This window comes from Marmota flaviventris, chromosome 1 (genome assembly GCF_047511675.1).
Source record: "Marmota flaviventris isolate mMarFla1 chromosome 1, mMarFla1.hap1, whole genome shotgun sequence".
Taxonomy (NCBI): Eukaryota; Metazoa; Chordata; class Mammalia; order Rodentia; family Sciuridae; genus Marmota; species Marmota flaviventris.
The window spans coordinates 197,381,971-197,408,045 of NC_092498.1; the positions used below are offsets into that span (position 1 = coordinate 197,381,971).

The 26,075-nt window shown below is 37.2% G+C and overlaps 1 protein-coding gene across 4 annotated transcripts in view; it reads left to right on the forward strand.

Annotated features, from left to right (window-relative positions):
* Positions 1-26,075, forward strand: part of Wdr48 (WD repeat domain 48) — a 44,331-nt gene that overhangs the window by 12,810 nt on the left and 5,446 nt on the right. The window contains exons 2-17 of one of the 4 annotated variants that reach the window (XM_071599907.1): positions 691-831; positions 2,787-2,865; positions 3,473-3,555; positions 3,669-3,798; positions 3,880-3,993; positions 5,681-5,769; positions 6,126-6,227; positions 10,708-10,932; positions 13,034-13,108; positions 13,989-14,091; positions 15,662-15,759; positions 20,421-20,528; positions 20,830-20,926; positions 21,606-21,701; positions 23,931-24,036; positions 24,926-25,013. In XM_071599907.1, the coding sequence (XP_071456008.1) occupies positions 691-831; positions 2,787-2,865; positions 3,473-3,555; positions 3,669-3,798; positions 3,880-3,993; positions 5,681-5,769; positions 6,126-6,227; positions 10,708-10,932; positions 13,034-13,108; positions 13,989-14,091; positions 15,662-15,759; positions 20,421-20,528; positions 20,830-20,926; positions 21,606-21,701; positions 23,931-24,036; positions 24,926-25,013 (1,734 nt within the window). Of the gene's footprint in view, positions 1-690; positions 832-2,786; positions 2,866-3,472; positions 3,556-3,668; positions 3,799-3,879; positions 3,994-5,680; positions 5,770-6,125; positions 6,228-10,707; positions 10,933-13,033; positions 13,109-13,988; positions 14,092-15,661; positions 15,760-20,420; positions 20,529-20,829; positions 20,927-21,605; positions 21,702-23,930; positions 24,037-24,925; positions 25,014-25,670; positions 25,707-26,075 lie in introns of those variants that run through there. The other 3 variants (XM_071599896.1, XM_027932483.3, XM_071599901.1) reach the window with 3 other exon arrangements.

A 26,075-nucleotide genomic window follows, 5' to 3' on the forward strand; every position in this document is an offset into this window, starting at 1 on the left:
TTCTTTTGGGTTGATTCTCACATGTTTTCCCAAGAAATAGAGGTCATCAAGGGAAAATGAAGTAGAAAAAAGTATCCTGAAGGAAAAGTTGAGTTTATTATAGGAACTCAGAACTTGAGATGGCATTCTGCTTGTCAAATTATGAAAGGCTTTTTTGAGGAAGCATGTCATTTAAAGAGAAACCCGAAGACTGTAATAGGAGATAGCCTGACAAGTAGGAGGGAGAACTTCCAAATGGGGCCAGCATGTGCAGTAGTCTGGAGGCCTTGTGTGCACAAGGACCTAGAACAAAAATGAGAGCAGGAAAGGCGAACAAGGCTCTTGAGGCTATGGTAAGGATTTACATCAAATCACGAGTTCAGCAGTAAGCAGCTGGATGGTTTTTGAACTGAGATGGGTTGCATTCCAATTTACATTTCCAAAAGATTACCCTATCTGCTTTGTGAAAATGAATTAAAGGCAAAGGAGTAGAAGGAGAGTCCAATTAGGAAGCAGTAGTTTAGGGCAAACTTAATCATCTTGGTCTAGGTTAACTTCTCTTTTTAGCCCTTTAATCTTTGGAGTAAAATAAAAATAAAAATTTTATTGGCTTGAAAAAAAGTTTTATTATTAATTGACTACTTGTAGACTACATCTTTTTATTGCATGGCTTATAACATCATAAAAAGCATCTGTTGATGTATTTATCAGGTTTCCTATGTTATTCGGGATGAAGTAGAGAAGTACAATCGGAATGGAGTCAATGCCCTACAGTTGGATCCAGCACTAAATAGACTTTTCACAGCTGGGCGAGACTCCATCATAAGAATATGGAGTGTCAATCAGCACAAGGTAAGGCAAAGATTAAGTTTACATTTAAAAATCTATAAATTTGTAAATTTTGGTTGCTTTTCCCTGTCTTATGTGATGCCTTTTTCAGTTTCTGATTTAATCTCTAAGCACTGAGTTTTTTAGTATACTCTATATTAAGACATTGAAACCAGAATTCTGTAAGCCTCTGAGAAAAATTACCCCCACAAGAATTTCACAAGTGTTTTAGCTAAGGCAAGGACTCCATAAACCAGGTTTTCTTTAAGAGCTCTTTACCACAAAGGACCAGTGATATTGACTGATAGGGAGTGATTACTTTCAGCGGTTTTTCTGCTTTAGAATATGACCCCCAAAAGTCTCCTTGCAACCATACTTTTTAAAAAAATTAAAAAGAAAGGATTAGGTATGCTTTCACATTATTTATAAGCAATTTTGAACAAATATTTGATTTTCTTCATTTGAAGTGAACAGGGTTCCCACAAAACCTGCAGCGCCCTATTACATTATATAAGGTTGGTATGAAACTATGAGGACAGCATAGTTTAAAACTCCTTCAGGAGTTTTAAAGTCTGCTTTCTTAAACAGGGAACAGAATTTAAATATATGGAAAAATAAATCCCACATCAAACAGGATGGAACTCTTTTGGTATTTTATTTAAATATCCGTATTGTGAATGACATACAAAAGAAGATCAAGGAAGGAAAAGGAACATTTCCTGAGTTCTTAACTATGTGCCAGACACTCTTGGCACTTATATCTACCATGATTTTAATTCTCACAGCAATCTCTCATGTCAGCTCTTAGGATTCATCTTTATAGGTGAGAAAACAGTGTCAGAAAAAGCCATGGTTAAATGGCTAGTAAGTGGCAGAGAATGAGAACCCAGCCTTACTTCAAAACCCTGATTCTAGACCTCGTATTTTTAAAAGTCTGTATCTTTCGCAAGCTCTACAAGTCTGATATTCAGTGTTGAAAAAGATCTACTACTTAGTAGAGTTGCTAGATGAGGTCTCTCTAAATGGACTTCAGTCCAGCAGGCTCTGAATTCTTTAGCCAGTGGAAGCAGTGGTGACCCTGTGTCAAAAGTCAGAAAACTATTTATGTTTAGCTTTTAAATGCACTTATATTTAAATTGAGATGTCTCCTTTCTGGGAATTCACAGTATTTCAAACAAAGTAAGGAAAACTAATGTGGAATAATCTGGAAATCCTCTTGACTTGCCCTCAAACATCTTTTTCTAGTCATCCTTTTATGACATTTTTTCATATATGAAGAGAGTGGGGTTTTTGTTGTTGTTGTTTTGTTTTGGTTTTGCCCATGAAATGTCTCAAAGTTGCCTGTTTTGGGTATAGGATGTAACTAAATACTGGTCTTTAGAAGTCCTCTCCTGGTAATTAAACCAGATGAGGGGAACAAGAGAGTCTCCAGTTACTGAACTGGAATGGTGACATGAACTTGCTCAGTCTTTCTTCTGTGAAGGACTGTAGAAAACATTTAAAACTCAAAAGATAAAAACAGCAGGAGGAGAAAGCAGAAAGCAGAAGTGTTTGTCTCCCGTTGCCAGAAGACCAGACTCCTCACCATGCTCCTCACACTCATTCTGTCCCTGCTGACTGCTGTGAGCCTTCACCACCAGAGTTAAGATTTCCCCAGCCTGCAGAAGCAAACCCCTTCCTGCAACACTTTGCATCACGCACAGTGCCTAGCCCAGAGCATGGCCTTCACCATCATAAGGCATAACAATTAAGTATTTATGCTGGAAATGTACCTTTTGTTACTGGTTAATGTCCTAAAACAAAAGTGTTTTCATCTGTTTCTGAAAGCATCGCCTGTTTGTAAAATTTTATTCTGAATTCAGTTGTCAGTTTGAAGACCTTAGAGCAGTGTTACATTAATTGAAAAATCTGAACAGATCTAGAATTTTTAATTATTTCATTCTCTAATATAAACTCTTACAATTTTTCTTTTAATTCAGCAAGATCCATATATAGCATCTATGGAACACCATACTGATTGGGTAAACGACATTGTACTCTGTTGTAATGGGAAAACATGTAAGTATTTCTTTGGATTATTGAGCTTTCAAAAGTTTTTAATTCAATTTGATATATTTTTATATAAACTATTTTATTAAAGTCTAAAATACATACAAAAAAGTATACATACCTTGAGATTACAACTTAATATAATTCAAGAAACAGAAAATTGCCAGGAAGCCTGTTTGTGTCACCCTTTCAGTCATTGTGTCTTGCCCCAAGGTAAACTCTCTCCTGTCTTCTGAACACCATACATTAGTATTACTTGCATCTGAGCTGTATAGCAGTAGATTCATACAATACACACGTTTTTTTTTTTCCCTTTTAGTCTTTTTGATACTTCTTTTGGTTTTTATTTTGGTAGGATCCATTTCTTGGTTTTGCAGTCTGAGAGAAATTTTTCTCTGTCGAATTAGTTGGGTGTTCACCTGGAACATTAGGAAAGTTTGCCCTATTAAAAATTTGGATGTGTATGTAACAATATCTAATAGGTTCTAGAGAGATCTTTGAAGAGTATATGAGTGTGAACATTAGTTTGAAATAATGTTACTTTGTTTTAAGATAAGTTTTAAAGTTATTATAAATCATACTACTAAGGGTTTTGCTAATTCTTTGGCTCTTCTAGTAATATCTGCGTCTTCTGACACGACAGTAAAAGTATGGAACGCACATAAGGGATTTTGCATGTCAACATTAAGAACGCATAAGGTAAAACAGCTAACAGTTCTCAGTATCTTCAGTGTAATATTGAAATCTTAGCACTTTGGCTCATTTTTTAATTGATCTACAGAGTAGATCATAGTATGTCTGTTCTGTTACAGGATTATGTAAAGGCATTAGCATATGCCAAGGATAAGGAACTGGTAGCATCAGCTGGGTTGGACAGACAAATATTCCTTTGGGATGTGAATACTCTAACAGCATTGACTGCCTCAAATAACACTGTCACAAGTAAGGTGTTTGAAAAAAATTTCTTTGAAAGTGATCTGAGTTGACATAAATAAAGAATGGTTTATAAAACATCTTTGATAGGTTTGCATCGAGACAGTGGTTCATATTTTGAGAGTGCTTCTACCTACAGCGTTCTAGCCCCCAAGAGTATGATTGAGCAACAAGGAGATAGTTCCTCACTGCAATCTAAACATGGTAACTTCTCCAGGTGTAACCTGGTTATTTTTTGTACATGTGCATGTCTTAGCTCCCTAGCTAAAGTATAAGTCCCTGCGGGGTAGAAAAATCTGTCTTATCACTACTTTGTATCCCACAGGATTGCCTGGCTTAGACCCACAGGTATTTTTGAAGGAGATGGTGATTTCCTGACAAAATAGTCAGTTTTCTGATTTAAAAGTATTACCATATATTAAGAGCTTTTGAGTTAATGGCCAAAATGGAAAGTACAGGGGGAAAGAAACAGAAAAAAAAAAAAAATGTTTCCAGTGCCAGTCGAGAAGACCAAGTAGCCCTAAAGAATCTAGCCTATTTCAAAAGAGCCCAGGGAGGATAGGATTGTTTTAGAGGTAATTCAGAGATATTCACAACAGTTTAATAGTGCCGCAATTTAATCAAATAATAGATCTCAGGCTGTCACCTTAGACTTATGCAAATCTGGATTTGAAATTCAACATCACACTTGACCCAACCTCCTAGAGTCCTCTAGGGCAGATGTCAGAGGGGACTTGTAGGAGCACATTTTTAACATAGCTTGGACTGGAAGAACTATGTTCAAGACATGGACTTGGACTATCCGGAACTCCATATTACAGGTCCAACTTGTCATGAATCAGTGGAGTGCTCACAGTGACTTAGCCAAAATTGTTCTAATGTAACCTAGTATGTGCCAAGAAGGGCAAGTTGGGAGATTGGTACATATAATTCCTTGAATATCGTTTTACCAACCAGGAAATATATAAACTCTATGTTTCTCTTATTACCCTTGATTTTTTTCATCTGTATACCTTCTGTGATTGAGCAGCTAGTCCCTGCTGGGGGCTGTCCTGTCATTGGGCTTTGTCCGTATGTGAGGCCTTCCTCAAAGAGACACTAAAGAGGAGGGAACAAAGCAATAGAAAGAAGATTGTTACTAGGTCAGAGACTAGGCTTAGTGGATACAGCTTCTGCTATTGTTGATATGTCTTGCTTAGAACTCTATAGAGATGATATCACAAGTTTTTTTAAGATTATAGAAATAATACTAACACTAGTTAACATTTATTGAATACTTACAAGTAGGCATTTTTCTAAACACTTCACATGTACTAACTCCATTACTGATCACTTCTCAGTATGTTTATTTATTGAAGGATTATGATCATACTGTATAGATAATTTTATATGCAGCTGTTTTCACTTTGGTATTATTGAGTTCTGGATCAAAGGGCATTTAACATGATTCTTGCCATTAAGCACTACCTTTGTTTTTTGTCTGAATTGGTATATGAAAATGGTATTTTGTTTTGATTTGCATTTCCTTGAATAATAGTGAGTTTGGGCATTTTTTCCATATACTGGCACGTGTATATCTTTGAAAATGCATTATCTATGTGGATGGTTTTTAAATAATAGTGCAATTCAATTTAGCCAATATTTATTGAGCTAAATATTTATTGAGTGCTAATTGAGCACTTATGTACATTCAAATCTGGGAAAGATATGAACTTTGATAATAATACTATATGGTTTAGAATTATCTCCATTGTTGGTAGATTTCTTTTCCTTAAAGTACTCATAAAGATAAGATTCTCTAAACTGAATAATCAGACTTATAATTTTGCTGACTAATAACTAAACAGCTGATGATTTTTTGTTAACATTTAATTCCATTTGTCCTCAATAGCTTCTTCTTTAAGTGGGAACAAAGATTCCATTTATAGCCTTGCCATGAATCAACTGGGAACAATCATTGTATCGGGGTCCACAGAGAAGGTAAGGGGAGCTTAAAGAGTATGTTTGAACATAAGAAAACAAATCAAAATATTTTGATCTATGTAATTATTAAATATTTGGTTAGTGGTTTTTGCCTTGAGGATACTAAAAGAAAGGTGTTATTTGAATAAATGAGTATATAACTGTATGACTACTATGTACGTGGTAAAGTGGGTGGGGAGGTTGTGTAATTTCTGACATAAGAAAGTCTTTCCTAAGGTTAAGAGCCTTAGCAATTATTGGCTAAAGCAGTATTTCCTTCTCAGAATGTAAAGGTCATATTTAAAAAGTCATCAATTATTTAAATTTGATTATGTATATACTCAATTTGTGTAATATTCTCTTAAAATTCACAGGTTTTAAGGGTATGGGATCCAAGAACATGTGCAAAACTAATGAAGCTTAAAGGGCACACAGACAATGTAAAAGCATTGCTGTTGAACAGAGATGGCACACAGGTATGTAGTTTCTCCTTACTAATGACCTTGTTAGAAATTTCCCTGCTTTCTATACTATTGCATAGGTTGATTTGAACCAAAATCCACACATAAATTGTGGCCTAATTTTTAAAGTTCTTTATTGCACATATAATAATCTTCATTTAAAACTCTTCTATTTGGAATCACTTTTAATAAAGGCAAAACAAGAATTTCTTTAGAAAAGATCTACTGCCGACAAGTGTATATAATTATGGTGCATACAAGCTAAAATAGCTAAAAAATGTTACCTGCATAAAGCAGAAGGAAGGTTTGGTATTGAATGTTTTATACCATTATATAAAGTAGGAAACCTCACAATAGTCTGACTCTGGCAGATTTCATCAATTGACTATGTAGTCTGTAAATTTAATTTTCTAACAATGTTTAGAGTTAACATTTTAAAGAAAAACACATTAGTAATGGAACATTAGCTCTGTTGGCTACATACTTTGCAAATTAGAAATCTGAATTAAAGATTAGAGATGAAACTAATGAAACAGAGAGTAAAAAAAAATAATACAAAGGATCAATATATTGACAAGTTGGTTCTTGAAAAGATAAAGATTGATAAATACTTAACCAAGCAAACCAAAAGAAAGAAAGAAGACCCAAATTAATAAAATCAGAGATGACTTCCAGATATACTGAAATCCAGATCATCATTAGGGACTACTTTGAAAATTTACACTCCAATAAATTAGAAAATCCAACAGTGGACAAATTTCTAGACAAAAGTGACCTACCAAAATAGAACCACAGGATATAGAAAACCTAAACAGACAAGTGACAAGCATTGACACTGAAACAGTAATAGAAAGCTTTCCAACCAGTAATGGACTCTAAGCTGAATTCTCCCAGACTTTTAAAGAAGTTCTATTGCCATTGCTCCTCAAATTATTCCATGAAATAGAAAGGAGTGGGGAACACTTCCAAATGCATTCTATGAAGCCAGTATCATCTTGAGACCTAAATCAGATAAAGACATATCAAGGAAAGAAAACTACAGACCAATATTCTTTTGGGGGTTATGGGTAACTGGGGATAAACCTGGGCACTCTACATTGAGCCACATCCCCAGCCCTATTTTGCATTTTATTTAGAGACACGGTCTCATTCAGTTGCTTAGTGCCTTGCTTTTGCTGAGACTGGCTTTGAACTCACAGTCCTCTTGTCTCAGCCTCCCAAGCTTCTGGGATTACAAGCATGTGCCACCATGCTCAGCCAGACCAATATTCTTGATGAATATAAATGCAGAAATCCTTAATAAAATGTTAGCAAATGCTATTCAACAACACATTAAGAAGCTTGTACATCATGAAGTTGGTTTTATTTCAGGGATGCAAAGATGGTTCGATATAGCAAATCAATAAATGTAACATCACATAAGTAGAATCAAAGATAAATATCACATGATTATCTCAATAGATGAACAAAAAAGACAGAATTCAGTACCTGTTCATGATAAAAACAGTGAAGAAACTAGGGATAGAAGTAACTTACCTCTACATTGTAAAGGGTGTATATGACAAACTCAACATCAAAGTGAATGGGGAAAACTAAAAGCATTTCCTCTTCAGGAACTGGACAAAGATGTCCAGTCTCCTCACTCCTATTTAACATAGTACTTGAAATTTTAGCCAGAGCAATTAGGCAAGGTACGAGGATAATGGATACAAATAAAAGAAGAAGTCATATTATCTCTGCCTGTTGATGACAGTCTTATATCTAGAAGATCCGAAAAGCTTCACCAGAGACTCCTAAAATTAATTAATAAGTTCAGCAAAGTAGCAGGACATAAAATTAGCATACAAAAATCAGTAGCTTTTCTGTATACCAGTAGTGAGTCTGCTGAAAAAGAAATTAGGAAAACAAATCATATAGAGAATAAAATACCCAGAATGGCCAAAGCAATTCCAAGGATAAAACAATGCTAGAGACATCATGATACCTAGTTTTAAGTTATAATATATACCACGGAGCCATGTAACTAAAACAGCATGGTTCTGGATTAAAAGTTGTTTTTTGTAATCCTGGTCGCTCGCTCTGGGAGGCTGAGGTAGGAGGATTGCGAGTTCAAGACCTGCCAGGGCAACCCAATGAGACCCTATCTCAAAATAAAATGAAAAGTGCTGGAGATGCATCTCAGTGGTTGTGCATCCATGGGTTCAATCTCCAGTACTCCCCACCCTGCCCCCAATAAAAAAGAAGAAAAAGTGGTTGCTCTCAGGGAGCCTTCTCTTTTTTGTCTTAGAATACTTATGACCATCAGAAATTATTTTGTGTTTTCTACCAGGATTGATAGAACTCTTGTGTTTTCTCTTCTGCTTCCAGCTGCACACTCAGGGTTTGGACCATATCACTTTTCTGTTTCAAATTGCTGAGGCACCAGGACTTTAAGCCATCTCGTTTGTCTTTCTTTGCCTCTCTGAGTTGTTAGACTTTACTTTCTGTAGATGTGTAGTCTAGGATCAAAGGTCTGAGGGATCAAAGCTTTACTGATTGCATTGCTGCCTCAGAGCAGCACTTTCTCCTGGAATGGGGAGCCCCTCTTTGGCTCCCATCCCATAGAATGCCACAGTTCTCCCACACACAGGTTGAAGGTCTGCTCGTAAACTTTCCCCTGACAGTTTGTTGGTTAGTTTCTCAGTTCCCTTGTAAAGTAGTTAAAGTAGGAGAGAACTCTGATACTCCTTAGCAATTTGTGGATTCTCCTAGTATATTCATTTAATTAAGCTTGCCCAGAGTGCTAAAGTTACAAGTCAGGCCAGTAAATCTTTAACATTCCCTAAAACCTCATCTATTCAAGCACCTTCTAAATCATGAAGGCCCTAATTATCTTTTCTTTGAAGCTCTTTTCTTACTTAATTTCATACTCCAGCAACAGGAGTTGCTTGCTCCTTAGGGCCATTCTTTTTCCCAAGGAAATGAAGTTTTTATCCTCTTTGCAAGTCTCCACGGTAACTGGTCCAGAACACTAAGCATGCTGAATGTGAATGTGGGGTGGCTAATTCTGCCTGTTTCTGTTAGACTCACAGTGTGCTTGGCCCTAATTTGTGTGCTACCAACCTCTATGTCGTTGACTCTTCTGAACTTTCAGAAATTGTTAGAATTACTAATGTTAATTCACTTGGCTCATATGGAAAGTGTCCAAGGTCACAGAGAGTGAGTGATAAGCCTGGAACTAGATCTTGCTTCTACTGGATGTTAAGAATCTGGAGCCATGAGAGAAGGAATAAGATGTGGCTCCAGGACTCCAAAAGGCATGCTGGCCTAATGCAGTGTTTGTCAAGCTTAGGGTACATTGGAATTACCTGTATAGTCTGTTAAACCCTACTGTTCCTCATTAGGTCTGGATGGGACTCAAGAATTTACTTTTTTTTTTTTTTTTGCATTCAAAGCTCAAGGCTAGAGAAGGAACTTAAAAGATTGTACAGAACTCTTAAGAGATCTGTTCAATCTTTTTTCTTCTTTTTTAAAAATATTTATTTTTTAGTTATAGGTGGACACAATATCTTTATTTTTTATGTGGTGCTGAGGGTTGAACCCAGTGCCTCACACATGCTAGGTAAGCACTCCACCTCTGAGCCACAATCCCAGCTGCACCCCTTTTTTATTGTTCTTTTTATATATTAGTGAAGTAGATAAAGTGGAATGAAGGAAAGGGAGGAGGTATGGGTTAGGGAAAGACAGTGGGATGAATCTGACCTAACTTCCCTATGTACATACATGAGTATTTCACAGCGAATCTCACTATTATCACCATCCACAAGACCCTAATTTAAAAAAAATAATAATAACTATAAGTAAATAGCAGAAAGATCAATAGGGTAGAGGGAAGGGAACAGACAGGGTGGGAGAAAGGGAGAGAAGAGGAATGTACTGAGGACTGAATTAGAACAAATTATATTGCATGCTTTTATATAATTATGTCAAAATAAAGAATTTACATTTTTAACAAGTTGCCAGGGAGACTGATGCTGCTCAGACCACTGCCATTTATCTTCAGCTGTTTTTAAAATCCATCTCCCTGCTGGATGTGGTGTTGTACACCTATAACCCATGCTATTTAGGAGACTGGGGCAGGGGTTTGGCAAGTTCAAGTCCAGCCTGGGCAACTTAGCAAAACCTTATCTCAAAACAAACAAACAAAAACCATCTTCCTCCCTTAGTAATAGAGCTTCAGAACAGGACTCACCTGTAGGATTTACAGGTAATCAACAGATGGCCAGGTAGAGAGAACAAAGGCAGTTTTGCTGAGAATATCCCTTCCTTGATCATGCACTGTTGGCCTTTGGTCATTTCAGACTAGTAGATGCCTGTCAGAAGCCTTTATCAGAGAGAAATGCAAGTTACTAAATATGTGCACTTGACTATGTAGAGTCAGTAGAAAACCATACACAAGGTACAGGAAAGCAAGAGCTTCTTAGTTATGTCTCACCTTTCTTTTATTTGTTTGCAGTGCCTCTCTGGTAGTTCTGATGGAACAATTCGTCTTTGGTCTCTTGGCCAACAGAGATGTATAGCAACATACCGAGTCCATGATGAAGGTGTTTGGGCTCTGCAGGTCAATGATGCCTTCACACATGTATATTCTGGAGGAAGGGACAGGAAGATTTATTGTACTGACTTAAGAAACCCTGATATTCGAGTGCTAATTTGTGAAGAAAAAGCACCAGTACTCAAGGTATGTCATATATTATAGTTTTACAATTAAGGTTGTTGAACTTATCAGCCAAATATACCAAAGTCTGTGTTAAAACATGAATCAACTGTGGGATTGAACAAAAGATCTTTTATCATAGGTAGAACTTGACAGGGCAAAGAAGAGTAGGCACCTGTTTGGATGGAAGAGTGTTGTATAGATACCTGGGCGGGTGGCATGTTAGTGCTGGAACAGTTTTGTAAGTTACCTGTGACTTCTCAGGTTTGTCAGTGATGCACAGCCCTCCCACTGGTGAATTCTAGTGTGGTTATCCCTTACTTCCTGACTGTTCTGACTGTCTGACCTGTCCTTAGGTGGAGTGTGAGCAGTTAAGGTTACTGTGAGCAGACAATAAAATAGGGGAGGTCTGGGAAATGTGTCCACAGTCTTAGGAGTAAGGAGGTAGACAAAGTATTCCTGAAGAAGAAGAGAGAGCAGGCTTCTTCGTACTCCACAGAGCAGTTCTGATAATCAGGATCTGTGATATGAGCAAAAGGGGACCCAAAGTAGATGGTAACTGTAATGGACCAGTAATCCTTTATAGAAGCAAAGAGTTGAGTCTGAACTGGTAATAATACATAGCATGCGGACAGGCAGCAGATTGATGGATAGAGACAAGCCTGGAAGAGAAATACTCTGCCAGAATCTCTTGACCATGAAGAAGAGACTAAAAGAATTTGGGACAAACATAACCATATATTTTAAAGAGCATTACTTTGAACTAAGATGGATTCCTGGCTACCAGCCCTGTTTCCACTGCTCCCGACCTATACTTTCTAGTATTGGAAGAATAGTGGATAAATGTAAAGTGATTGCACTTATGTAATATACATACATGCATATAAGGTTATTTATATGTGTGCAGCATTTTAAAAATACAGAAGTATATATGGTAATCTATTCCTGATGTTCCATTCTTAAGTGAGGGTACTCTTCACTTTTGCTGTGTTCTTACTATGTTTTTTTTAATTATATTTTCAAAGAAAAAAGAAATATATTTCCTTGTTATTAAGAAAGAGCATAAGGGCTGGGGATAAAGCTCAATCGGTAGAGTGCTTACCTTGTATGCACAAGACCCTGGGTTCAATCCCCAGTACCAGTACCACAAAAAAAAAAAAAAAAAAAAAGGAAGAACGTAAAAACTAAAGTAGCAAAAACAAAATTATAAAACATCTTCATTCTTTCGACTATATCCATTTAGGTCCCTCAAATTAACCACACTTAAAACTTTCATTCCTAATTAGAATAAATTATATTCTATATATATATGATTTTTCAGAATATATTATACTGTCATGTATAACCAAAATAAATAAATTGAAAAAAAAAGAGATGATAGGCATCTATATTAGAAAGGGAGAAGTAAAATTATCTCTCTTCACAGATGATAGCATCTAATATGTTGAAAACCCTAAAGATTCTATCACCAAAACAAAAAGAAAAAATCATTAGGACTAATAAGGGAGCAAAGTCACAGGATATAAAATCAATGCATAAGCTGGGCATGGTGGCGCATGCCTGTAATCCCAGTGGCTTGGGACCTGAGACAGGAGGATCACAAGTTCAAAGTCAGCCTCAGCAATGGCAAGGCACTAAGCAACTCAGTGAGACCCTGTCTCTCAATAAAAAATACAAAGTAGGGCTGGGGATGTGGCTCAGTAGTCAAATGCCCCTGAGTTCAATCCCTGTTACCCACCACCACCCCCAGGAAAAAAATCAATGCAAAAAAATCAGTTGAGTATCTATACAGTAACAGTGAACAATCTGAAAAGGAAATTCTGAAAACAAATCCATTTACAATTGTGCCAAAAGAATAAAATACTTAGAAATAAACCTAAAAAAAAAAATTCTTTCAGCCACTGTTTTCCTGAGAAGTTCATCCTACTACACTTTTATAGGACTATGAATTCCTTTAGCAAAGAGACTCCTTATTCTGGTCATCTGAGCTTTTAATATGTCCCGTATGTAGTGAACTTCCAATTGTTAGAACAAATGAGTTGATATTTAATAATGTGTTAGCTGAGCCTGGCAGTTCATGACAGTCGACTTTCCTTGAAGCAATATTTTTGTGCCTTGTTTTCAGATGGAGCTTGATAGATCAGCTGATCCCCCTCCTGCAATCTGGGTTGCAACAACTAAGTCTACAGTAAATAAATGGGTAAGTGAGCCACTGAATTCCTAGCAAAGGTTTGCAAATATCTGGTTTATTAACATGGACCTTCTAGATACCAGTAGCAAGTGCTTAGTATGAACCTGACTTTTAGTATGTCTCTGAGTAGCGGCAAAAACCTGAAAGCCCTTATGAATGTAGGTGTGATCCTGAGGGTCATTCTAAAGTTAGTAGTCTAATCAAAACCATGATACCCTTGTCATGAGCCAGCATAAATGTCTGATGTGCTTAGAACAGGCTCTGTTGCCTGATAAAGCCAGCTTCCAGCCTCATAAAGCTTCATTGGAAAATAGGCCATCCAGGTACCAGCAAGGCAGATCCTCATCAAGATTCTTATCTTTCTACATCTTAAGAGAAAGCATAAAATTGTGCTTTCACATTTATGTCCTTTTTCTTCTTAGCATGAAGAACAGGTATAAAAATAGAATAACAGGGATAGAAGTCATCTAAAGTACTGTTATTTTGAAATCTTAAAGAAGGTTTAAGTTTTCTTACATACCAGACTATTTGGAGATTACAAAGGAAAGGTTGTTTGTGTTTATTCCTGTTTATATTCAGGTCAAATTCCCTTTCAGAATACTTATAAAAATTGTTATTTATCTTGTCTAACTTTCCTTGTACCAATTTGTAATCAACATAATTTTACCTGGAAGAGTATTCCTGCTTTCATGCCTAGTTTTTTCTCCGATAAGATGATATTCCCTCTTTAATATTTATTTTTTAATAATGGTACTGTGACTAAATATTTTTTGGTAGCTGTTCTAGTTGTTGAAGTTTTCTAATTTGATTGTTCTTTAGATTTATTTTTCTTAGACTGGCAAAGCATGTAAAACAGAAAATGATTAAACAACAAATTTTGTTCCTTTAGACGTTGAAGGGAATTCATAATTTTAGAGCCTCAGGAGATTATGACAACGACTGTACAAATCCTATAACTCCCCTTTGTACACAGCCTGACCAGGTTATTAAAGGTGAGTAGGAAACTGAAAGGTATTATACTTCTTATTGAAGTTAATGATAGTTACTAAAAGTTGACAAGAACAAAGGTAATGATCTTTCTTTTTTTTTTTTTTTTTAAATGAGCCAAGAATTTATACAGACATTTCTCCAAAGAAGAAACATATGGCCAATAAGCACATGAAAAGATGCTCAACATCATTAGGGAAATGCAAATCCAATCCACAGTGAAATATTATTTCATATCTCCTAGAATAGATATAATAAAAAAAGACATATGTGGGGCATAGTGGCACATGCTTGTAATCTCAGTTACTTGGAAAGCTGAGGCAGGAGGATCTCAAGTTTTTTTTTGTTTTTTTTTTTTTTTAATTGGTTGTTCAAAACATTACAACCATACCACCCTGAATGCACCCGATCTCATCTGGTAATGATCTTTCTATAAATTTAATTTTGATGAACACAAAAGACTATTAATGTATGGGTTTATTTTTGAGTTATTTTTAAAAATGCTACTTAGTGACTAAAAATGGGTGTTTTGAATTTATTAACATGTATTAATAGTACATATTAATGGGGCTTAGTGTGGTAATACATGAATACAGCAAGCACTAATCAAATCCAGCTTCCCTTTATCCACTATCATTTGCCCCTTCCCAGCCTCTAGTAATCACTATTTTATATTTGGGGTCACCTTTTTTTTTTTTTTTTTAACTTCCATATGTAAGAGAGAACATGAAATACTTGTACCTGTGTCTGAATTACTTCATTTACCCTAACGTCCTCCAGTTCCATTAATTTTGCTGCAAATAATAGAATTTCATTCTTTATGACTGAATGATATTCCATTGTATATGTGTGTGTGTGTGTGTGTGTGTGTGTACATCTACAGTATACCAGAGAGATAACCTGAATGCCCATGTTTATGGCAGCACTATTCTTGAGTTAATTTTTAGGTCCAGCAGCAGAATAGCTCGGGTAAAACAGAAGCCTCTTTGTAAAGTGTATAGGGTTTAATGTTTTCTTTTGGCACAAGTCAGAAAAGACATGTAGCCCTCAAATTCTACATACTTCATCTAGTTGTGGCAAAAAGCAAAATATGTTTAATGTGTTAGAGCTTGGGATTAGAATCCTAGGCAACACATTTCTCTTTTGTTTCTAGATGTTTGAGCTTCTGCCTTTAGAGTAGGGTATCCCTGCAGGAAGTGAAAGAGAGAAGGAGATGGGGACCAATTCAGAGATGACCTCTCATTATTTGAACTTTACTTGTGAATAAAACTGTTGGCTCTCAAAATTCTACACTGGTAGTAAATAGCCCCGTGAAGTGAAGAGCTCTTTAATCTGTATTCTATTATTAAATCAGACAATTTTTTTCTTTGTTTATAAATTCAAATAATGAAACATAAGTAATTGATTGACCTTAAAGTACCTTGGGTATATTATATAATCTTCAGACTTGACTTCTCCTTTTTGATAGCTCATACGGTTAATGTTTCTATTATATGCCAATTAATAATTAGTGCCATAGTGTGAATTTAAATATGAAAGGATTGTCTCGCTAATTGTGTTTTTTTTCCCCTTTAGGGGGTGCAAGTATTATTCAGTGCCACATTCTTAATGATAAGAGACATATATTAACCAAAGATACCAATAATAATGTGGCATATTGGGATGTATTGAAGGTAAGTATCTTTTTTGGATTAAATATAGCTTGTTGTTTCATGTTCCCCCTTTATATTTCCTTTTACATACATGATAATTAAGATAAAATTATTTAGGATTGGATTCTTAATATGTTTGTATTAGATAAGGTGATAATTTATCTTTTTAAGCACCTAAATTATTTGAAAAGAACCATTTTCTCTGATTAGTGTGTTAGTATTCATGCTGTCTTACCTAAAAATGAACACATGTGAAGTTTTTCATTGTTTACACTGTTGATTTGTTTGGCTGGACAGTTCCTTGGTGTGAGAGAAAGCTGTCCTGTGAACTGCAGAAGGTTTAGCAGTATCCCTAGCCTCTGCCCACTAAATGCCAGTATTTCTACCCCATTCAAGTTGTGACAGCCAAACTTATCTCCAGATATTACCAAATGTTTGGAGAGATGTTTGGAGAGAAGGAGGAAGAAGGATACAAAATAACCTCAGGTTAACACCCACTGGGGTGCACAAAGTAAGTTTGACTCTTTCTTTAGATTTATAACCATTATTGTGGGTGGCAGTTGCAATCCTGGGTCACATTGTCCTCATCCTTTGGGATAGTTGAAGTGCATTAAGCTGTTCACCCACATTCTAAACAGCACTGAAGAATTGGTAGACAGATTGAAATTGATTTCCTTTGAAAATTCTGCCAAGTGTCCCTTCTTAGGGTTCTTGGTATATTTGTTCAACAGATATTTCCTGGATTGAGTGAATACAGTGGGTAAACAATTATGTTTGAGGGACATAAATGATGGAAAAGGGTAGGAGGGACTAAAGAAATGAAATGTGAACACCTTAAAGAATAAACAGATTATACAATAGCCTATGAACAAGGCAGTTACAGCTGGATAAGTCAGCAGAGCATCATGGTGGGGAAAGCATTTGAACAAGGGCTTAAAGATGTCCTGAAGATGGCTTATGGAGGTAGGGAATTTCAAGAAGTGGAGGAAATGACAGAGGTATTGGTTAGGGAAGGCACATGCTTTATTTAAATCAAGATAAACAGTTTTGTTTATAAGGGAGTGGTGGAGGTATAAGGATAAAATGTGACACTTAAGTCATTTCCCAAAGAGTCTTAAGTTGCAGGTCCTGGAGTTGACCTTTCTCTGGTACTCCCTAAAGAATCTAGATAATTTTAGAGCAAGAAAATACCAAGTTCAGAGTAGTAGTTGTGTATGTAATAGGAAACTGTCAGCCAGAAGATGGTTGTCTTAAGCATATGATTTTAGAATCTAAGGGGAGACAGGTTTTGTGTATATTGTAAAGGAAGAATTGAAAAGACCTAATGTTTTGGTTAAGCTCTTTGTCAATAAGGATGAATGAGAGATTCAGTCAAGTTAACTTCATAATCTAAAGAATAAGATAAGCAGGTTTCTCTATGGGAAAAAGTAACTTGCCTCTGAATAGAATAGAATCTTTGGCCTGACCATTGCTTTTCCTTCCTGTGGGGCAGCTATGTGGGAGTCCATTATGAAACAGTTGCTGGGTGAAATGCCTTCTGAACAAGAGGCCTTAGTTACTTGACTGGAAAGTTTAATTGAGGCAGGCACTAAAGGTCTGATCTGGTTTTCTCTATGGTAGAGAGATGCTTTTCAGAAAGATAGAGCTGTATCTTTATTTCAAAGGGGTCCCATGGTGATTAGGAGGATCCAAGGCTTCCCTAAGAAACTCATCAGCTGAATTTCTTGATTCCTCTCTTTGTTAGTCCACATGGCCTGAGTTCTGTCTTATGGCTGGACTTTGCCTCATGCTGCCCAGCACCTAATTGTTTTCCAAACACCCAAGAGAATCTGATCAGACAAGCTGCTCTTTGAGAGGACCCATCCATTTTCTGCCTATGGGTGTATTACCAACTCTTGGTCTTGTTAGCTGATGCCTGAGTAGGGTCTTGCTATGTGAGTAGGAGAAAGTTATACTTAGATGGGTACCTGAGCTAGCATGCACCATGGTGGCATTTCTGTGTGCCTTATGGTTTCCTACGTCCAGATACTACACCTTGGAGTTTTGATGTCAAATGATTGGGTATAGTAAGCTTGACATTAAACAGTGAAGGGAAGTTAAGAGTGTTTAGGAACAATAGAGCTGCCTTCTACTCTTGACTCTGCCAGCTACTAGCCAAGCGATCTATAGAATATGCTGAACTTCTCTAAACCTAGGTCTCCATTCCTAAATTGTGGAGGTTACCTATTTCTTGATGATGTCAAGGGGATGTTCAGGAATTTTTTTATTTATTACGGTGCCTTGCATATACTACTTTAGGAGACTGTTGCACTAATACAGGTGAAAGGTGGTATTTGTTGGAAATAAGGGGGATGCAAAGAATGAGGCAGTTTGGAGGAAAGGGGGAAGCAGGATGAGTCGGATTGAACAGTTTGAGTGAGTGGAAGTGATATTGGGAATATAAGATGGAAAATGGATTGGGGAGAGAGAGTGACATGCTGAGAAAGAGGGTGGATTTGAGTGTATATGAGAGCTGGGTGGAAGTGTCTGGTGGGCAGACAGCTGTACGATCTAATGTGTAGGTTAAACAACTGAGCTGGATTAGCAGTTCAGCAGTTAGCAGCTTGTAGATTGCAACTGCTGTCATAGGAAATGCAGGAGTTTCCAAGAGCTATGACTAGACTGAGAAGAGAATAATTCAGTTATCACTCTTGTCAGGAATGTTGGGAAAAGGAAGCACAGAGATGTGTGATGAAAGGGGATAAGAAGACCCAATAGCAGCTTGAGAACATGGAATATTTCAGAAAGGAACTTGTAACCACAAGTTGCATCAGCCAGCTGAGAGTTCATTTAAGATAAGGACACTAACATGCATGTTAATTTAACTAATAAAAGGGTAGTCTTGGGGAAGTCCTGCAAGCCCAAGCCAGATGGAATGGGTTCAGTAATAATTGGTAGATAAAGAAAGGGGAATCTGAGGAGAGATAATCTTCGAAGAAATTTTGAGTTTGCAGGGAATGGGGATATAAGAAGAGGCAATAGCTAGAGGATTAGGAATAAGAGGGCCAAGGGAATGTTTTGTTTGTTTAGGGTTTTTGGTGTTTGGGAATTTTTAAGATGGAACAATTAATGCATGTTTCACTACTCATGGGGAGAAGCCAGTAGACACATAAGGTCCCAAGAAGCGAGAGGTGAAGAAAATCAGAGCACACCCAGAATGGACACAGTTTTCTTTGCACCAACAAGAATGGTACCAGAAAGTAAAGGCAATTCTGTCAAGATTCTTCTTCTTTTTTTGAGAAGAAGTTAGAGGCATTTGGGCTTAGAGATGTGGGGGAAGTGGAAAGGTCTGAGATAGGGTGATAGTAGAGATTTGATAAACTTATATGGAGAACTGACTTTGGAAACAGAACAAAAATCCCAGGTAGTAATAACGATCCAGTTAAGGTTGGCTACTGTGGATTTATAATGGCAATATGATCAGGGAATTGAGAGGCCAACATGTCATATGCACTATCCATGTAGATGTTGATATTGCCAAGATGAAGGCAAGAACTTGAGATGGCCTGGAGAACAGCAAGCCAGGGCTCGAGTCTCCAGTGAATGAGACTGGCCGTGGTGGTGCTAGATGAAGCAAGGGAAAGTTTCAGTTGACTACAACTAAATGTCATAGGCATCAGAGAAATAGTAGTGTTTTACATGACGATGGTGAAGTAAGGATCTCCGTGTGGCCCTGGGGAGCAGTGGAATGCGGAGAGTAAGTAGAGTCTCCCTCTGAGAAGATGATTGATGAAGTGGGAAAAACAAGTTATTGCTGAGTGGCAGAGATGAAGGGAACATTCCAACATGGTTCAGAATTGAAGTGAGCTATATCTGGAAATGCCTCTTGGCAACAGAGGAAGTTAAGGGGATGCTTTGGGGAGCATACCTATTTAAGAAATTAGAGAAGGAATAGGGAAGGACTGTAATGGTCAAGAAAGAGAAACTTCAGAATTACTGCCTCTGTTAGCTGTTTTCTGAAGGTAACTTCAAAGTTCTTTTAAAGCACTTTTAGTAACTTATTTTGGATTTCTTTTCTTTACTTTCATTTGATATTGCTTCCAGATAAGTGGTGGTATGTTATATTAGTGTCAGAAAAATTAAAGTACCTCCCCCACCATGACAAAAGAATATTTTCAGGATCTTTTTTTGGAGAGGAGGTTGTGCCAGGGATTGAACTCAGGGGCACTCAAGTTCACATCCTCAGTCCTATTTTGTATTTTACTTAGAAACAGGGTCTCACTGAGTCGCTTAGTGCCTTGCTTTTTGCTGTGGCTGGCTTTGAACTCATGATCCTTCTGCCTCAACCTCCTAAGCCATTGAGATGACAGGTGTGCGCCACTGCACCTGGCTTATTTTGTGGGGTTTTTTTTTTAAATATATATATATTTATTTATTTTTATGTGGTGCTGAGGATCGAACTCAGTGTTCTACCACTGAACCACAGCCCAAGCCCTACTTTATGGGTTTTTAAATTAAAAATTTTAATAGCAGCAGATAGTTATTTAAAGGAAATTGCCTTGAGATTCAAAAACAACTGATGCATTCTTTTCAAATTATATTTTGGAGTCTATTTCATTTAAATAAATGTGAAAAATTGTAAATTTTTGAGTAGTAATGTAAGAATCAAATCAATTCATCACTTAACATTTTTTAATGTATAGGCATGCAAAGTTGAAGATCTGGGAAAAGTGGATTTTGAAGATGAAATTAAGAAAAGATTTAAAATGGTATATGTGCCAAATTGGTTCTCTGTAGACTTAAAAACAGGGGTAAGTTAATTATGGCTCTTTGTGTAATTTGAGACAGTTGGAGATTTCTAAATAACTCATAATTATTCTTAGGGTTTTGTATTTTTAAATGTGAGAAAAGAATTTTTCATATTAATACTTACAAATTGCATTTGGTATCTCAGTAAACTAAATTGTAGTGTTGTTGAAGCACAAACACATTGTGATTCTTGAATCTATGGCTTAGCACTTTAGTCAACTAGTACAAATAAATAAAGGTTTAGAGACTTATTTGAAGAATATATTCAAGTGGAATGGGATGATCAGTTTTTTCTTTTGACAGATGCTGACTATTACTTTGGATGAGAGTGACTGTTTTGCTGCTTGGGTTTCTGCAAAAGATGCTGGTTTCAGCAGCCCTGATGGGTCAGATCCAAAATGTGAGTTAAGTGCCTTTCCTTCTCTTTCTCCTTCCACAGGAGAAAGTACATCTGTGTTGTTTTTGCTGTCTATTTGTCTTTGTACAGAGTCCCTTATGTTTTATCAGTTATGTCACTAATATGGTATGTAGAAACAGAGGTAGAAATATAGACATAGATGCTTAATGTGTGTAGATACAGTTTTAGCAGCTTCATATGGAATTAGCCCTTTAAAGAATGTGATTCTTATTTTCATTTGTTTTTGAAGAGTGGCTACTTAGAATAACCATGTAAAGTATTTGTCCTATGTCATTATTACTTTAAACTTTTTTTTTTTTTTTTTTTTTTTTTTTTTGGTATCAGGGATTGAACTCAGGGGCACTCGGCCACTGAGCCACATCCCCAACCCTATTTTGTATTTTATTTAGAGACAGGTCTCACTGAGTTGCTAAGCACCTCGCCATTGCTGAGGCTGGCTTTGAACTCGTGATCCTCCTGTCTCAGCCTCCCGAGCTGCTGGGATTATAGGCGTGCACCACCATGCCTGCTATAAACATTTTAAGATAAAATTTTAACAGGTTTGACAAATACTTAAGTCTCGATTTTAAATATCATGGGTATTGGTTTAAGAATTTAACATCAGAATATTTTTATTTCTTCTATTTCTAGGTTATAACTAATTCTCTTAACTTTTTTGCAGTGAACTTGGGAGGACTTTTACTCCAGGCACTCCTAGAATATTGGCCTAGAACACATGTGAATCCAATGGATGAAGAAGAAAATGAAGTAAACCATGGTTAGTGTTTTTATATTTAGAAAATTGATTAAGAGTTACTCAGGACCAAAGGTACTTAAACTATTTGCTAAAATGTAACATAATAAATATTTGTGGTATGCCCAATTAATTGTCTTCCCTTCTGCATCTTAAAGTGGGAGTGTCCATCCAGTCTTAGCTGAGACTGAGATTACAAGAGAGCAGACCACTGTTTGGTGTGGCTTTTTATGAGTGAGACTGCTCAAGATAGGTAAAATTTTAATACCCACTACACATGCAAGTGAAATTTGCCTTAAAACTACCCACCTTAGCAAGCTTATTCCACAAATATTCCTCAGAGTGTATGTGACCTGAATCTACCACCCAGATAGCGAATTAACTATACCAGAAAGCCAGGGTTGTTATTGCATAGTCATACTTCACATTGGTGTGAAATGTTGGTACCTAGCCTGATGATCTACCTGATTTTGACTCAGATAGCATTCTAATTCAGAAGCAGTAAGGTAAGTGTGTATGTGTGAAGAATTGGTGTCATGAAGTACATTCAAAAGGCATGTGTGCCACAGACAATGGCAATAACTTTTTGTGGGCAACAGAGGAGAATGTATTTTGAAGGTATGCAATTTGGTTAAAGGAAGGGGAAAGAAAGAACAAACTTAGAATTTCACATGTCACGTGTAACTGCAGCTGTTTGAGGAGTCTCTGAGTCCCAGCTCCTGAGGGTGACTCTGCTGATGCCTCTCACCAACCACCAGGAATAAGCAGCAATGGCAATGGCAAGCATCACTTTTCATGAACTTCATTCTGGCCTACAGATTGATCCATAGTGATTTGTGCAATTTAAATTTCTCAGGGTGATGACATGCTTCATCTTCTCTCAAAACCAGTCTGCAACCAGCAGCTCAGGAGGCCAAGACAGAAGGATCGTGAGTTCAAAGCCAGCCTCAGCAAAAGCTAGACACTAAGCAACTCAGTGAGACCCTCTCTCTAAATAAAATTCAAAATAGGGCTGGGGATGTGGCTCAGTGGCCGAGTGCCCCTGAGTTCAATCCCTGGTACCAAAAACAAAACAAAACAACAAAAAACAGACTACCAATCTGCAGGTGTCTCTTTCAGAGAGCTCACTAACCCATCGTGGAGTCTTTTTTTTTTTAACTTCACTTGGCCCACTTCTCTCCCTGTCATAATTGTACCATGAACTGGAAGCCAGACAAACTCATGGAAGATCTTTTCTACAGAGGGTCAAGAAAACTAGGTTCTGGTGTGAGCTCTGCCACTTGTCAACTATGCAGCTCTGAGCAGGTTATTTCTAGTTAGGATTATCTCAGAGGCTCAAATAAACAGTGAGGATTAAGCAATCAAAAAACAGTACTTCTTGGATCCAGGCTGTAGGTGGAGCAGTAAGGAAGAAATCACCAAAACACCCTACACCATTCTTAGGATCAAGCTGTCATGTTAAAGGCAGGGCAAAGCCTGTCCACCTCCTCTTCCAGAGCTCAGGGCACTACACACTCCACCTGTCTTGGAGTCTCCTGTGACACTTGCATCCTGCTCAGTGGATATGTTGGCATTATTTGGAAATTGCATTGTGAACAGCTTGAGTATTCAGAGGCCGTTAGCAAGTTGCAGGGGGCTTAATAAAGATAAATGGGTATAGTGGACTCTGTCCTTCCAGGGCTGATGTTCTGATAGGATGGAGAGCTACATAATAGAGCATTTTGTGATAAGAGAGAAGTGTGGGTGCTGTGAGAGAAGTTGCAGAATGCTATAGGATTTCAGAAGGTGAGATTGCTTCCAATTTTATTCAGAGTCATGTTCATGAAAGAGAGACTTCTGCCATTAACTAGGGCTACCATTAAACATATTGTTTTTCCTTGTAGAAATTTTTCTGAGGTTGGTTTTCTACCAAATGCCAAAAAAACAAATACAGATCATTTATAAACAGAAGTCCTAGACTTCCTTGTGGCTGAAGTAGCTGGTTATGTTCAAAACAGAATCTCAAACATTAATCTCCGCTTTTATTAAAATCTTGCAGTATAGTCATTTCTCATGAGGTACAACACAAATTGTTTCTTATTTTCAGGAATTCAACTTTTGTTTTTGACCTTTATTTGTAATTCTGACTGGGTTATAGGACTTTTGACTCTAAAAATCTTACTGTGTTTGAAGCCCGTGGAAGTAAAAGACTTTGAGTCTGTGTTTCTAGCATTGCTAACTCTGGATAATGACACAATCTGCATCTTTTCCTAGTAAATGGGGAGCAGGAGAACCGAGTGCAGAAGGGAAATGGATATTTTCAAGTACCACCACACACACCTGTGATCTTTGGTGAAGCTGGAGGCCGCACATTGTTCAGGTATGGGTAAAGAAGGACCAGAGGCCTTGCCTGAGAGAGCATCCCTTTTGCTAAGACATATTGACTTAGACGGATGTTAGAAGTTACTTATTACTAACTTCTAGGAATGTCAGGAATTTAGAAATTTTTCAACTTTCATGAGATAGTTAACCATCTGATGCCATCAGACTACATTCTATCTGAGGTGGCCTCTGGTGTTGGGACCAGGTAGATATCCTGCCCCCAGGCAGCACCTCTGGTGGTTTCTGCAGGAAATTCTTACTTTACCAGTATGACTGCCAGGGTTAGGGAACCTATGGCATCACCACATGTCACTGCCCATAGGAGAGCATCAGAGTAGACCAGGCAAGGAATGCTGGGCGGCTCTAGAACTGATGTGCCCAGCACTGGCCTACCCTGGGGTGCCAAGCAGTCCTTTGTGAGGCCCTTCAGGTTACCAGCAGGACTGTGGTGGACCCAAATGCAAGAGTTCACTAGTCCTCTCTGGGTCCCAGAAGTAAGAATGCTAATCTTGCCCTTGAGCCTAGCATTCTCTCCCTTTATGGTTGGTTTCTTGAAAGTGATCACCAAAAATATCCTGCCTATGAAGACCTGTGGCACTGGCACAGGCCCTTTCTTGAGTGCTTTGCTTACACTGTTTTCTTATTGTGCCCCAAGGACTTAGAGACGCAGCTATAGTGTATGCCTGGCCTCAGGCGCAGAGGGCCTGAGGTTCAAGCCAGTGCCCAGGTTCACTGAGTCCTGTGCCTGCTGCGCTTCATTTCCTCAGCTGTCAAGTAGGGATCATCCTCAATGAGATCTAGGCAGGTTCCTCCCTCTAATGTTGATTAGTATTGATCATGTCATCTGTGCTTGTTGTGTTACTCACTACCTAATGGGTTATGTTTAGGCTGCTCTGCCGAGATTCTGGGGGTGAGACTGAGTCGATGCTTCTCAATGAGACAGTGCCACAATGGGTAATTGACATCACTGTGGATGTAAGTGTCCTCTGCTTGCACTTTGCCCTTTTATTTTTTTCCAATTCATAAAAATAAGGACTGCTTTAGACAATGTGATCTTAAATTTAATAAAAGCTAGATTTCCAAGTGGAATTCCATCTGCTTCCTTACCGTTCCAAAGTTGCAGAAGTAGTATTGATAATTATTTATTTCTGTTTTTATTGGATTTTAATTATAACAATATATGCTTATTTAACAAAATATTAAATGAATGAAGTGAAATGCCTGTCTCTTCTCCCCTCACTCCTCGCCATTCACTTCCTATTTTTTCCCCCCAAAGGTAACAAGTGTTAATAGGTTAATGTAGAGCTTTCAGTACTTTTGTTTCATTGCATACACAAGTATATATTATTTGTGTGCATATATGTGTGTATAGTTCATTTTATTTTGCACAAAATATCTTTTAAAACTGTTCTGCAACTTTTTTCACTTAAAAATGTATCATGAACATATTTTCATGTCTGTACTTACGGATCGTCCCCTTTTGATGACTGCATAGTATTCCATTGTGTAAATGTACCATAATTTACTTAATCAGTCCCCTATTAATGGACATTTGGGTTGTTTCCAATGTTTTCTATTACAAACAGTGCTGCAGTGAACATCCTTGTACATATATCTTTGTGTACTTTTTAGGATAAATTCCTAGAAGTGGAATTGCTGGATCAAAGGGTATGCACATTTTAAATTTTGATAGATATTGCCAAATTGCCCTCCACAAAGGCTGTACCAGTTTACACTCTCACAAACAGCATATAAACATCTGTTTCTCCACACCGATACCAACACTGGATATTTTTAATCTTTGCTATAAGATAGGCAAATACCTTATTTTTTTAAGGCAGTTTTTTGTTTTGTTTTGTTTTTTAATTTCATAGTGAGGTTAAGCATCTTTTCATATTGGCCATTTGTATTTCTTCTGTGAATTGGCTGTTGTATTCTTTACTCATTTTTCTGTTGGGTTGTTTGTCTTTCTTATTGATCTTTATATTGACTATTAACCCTTTGACTATTCTTTATGTTTCAGCTAAACTTTCACTT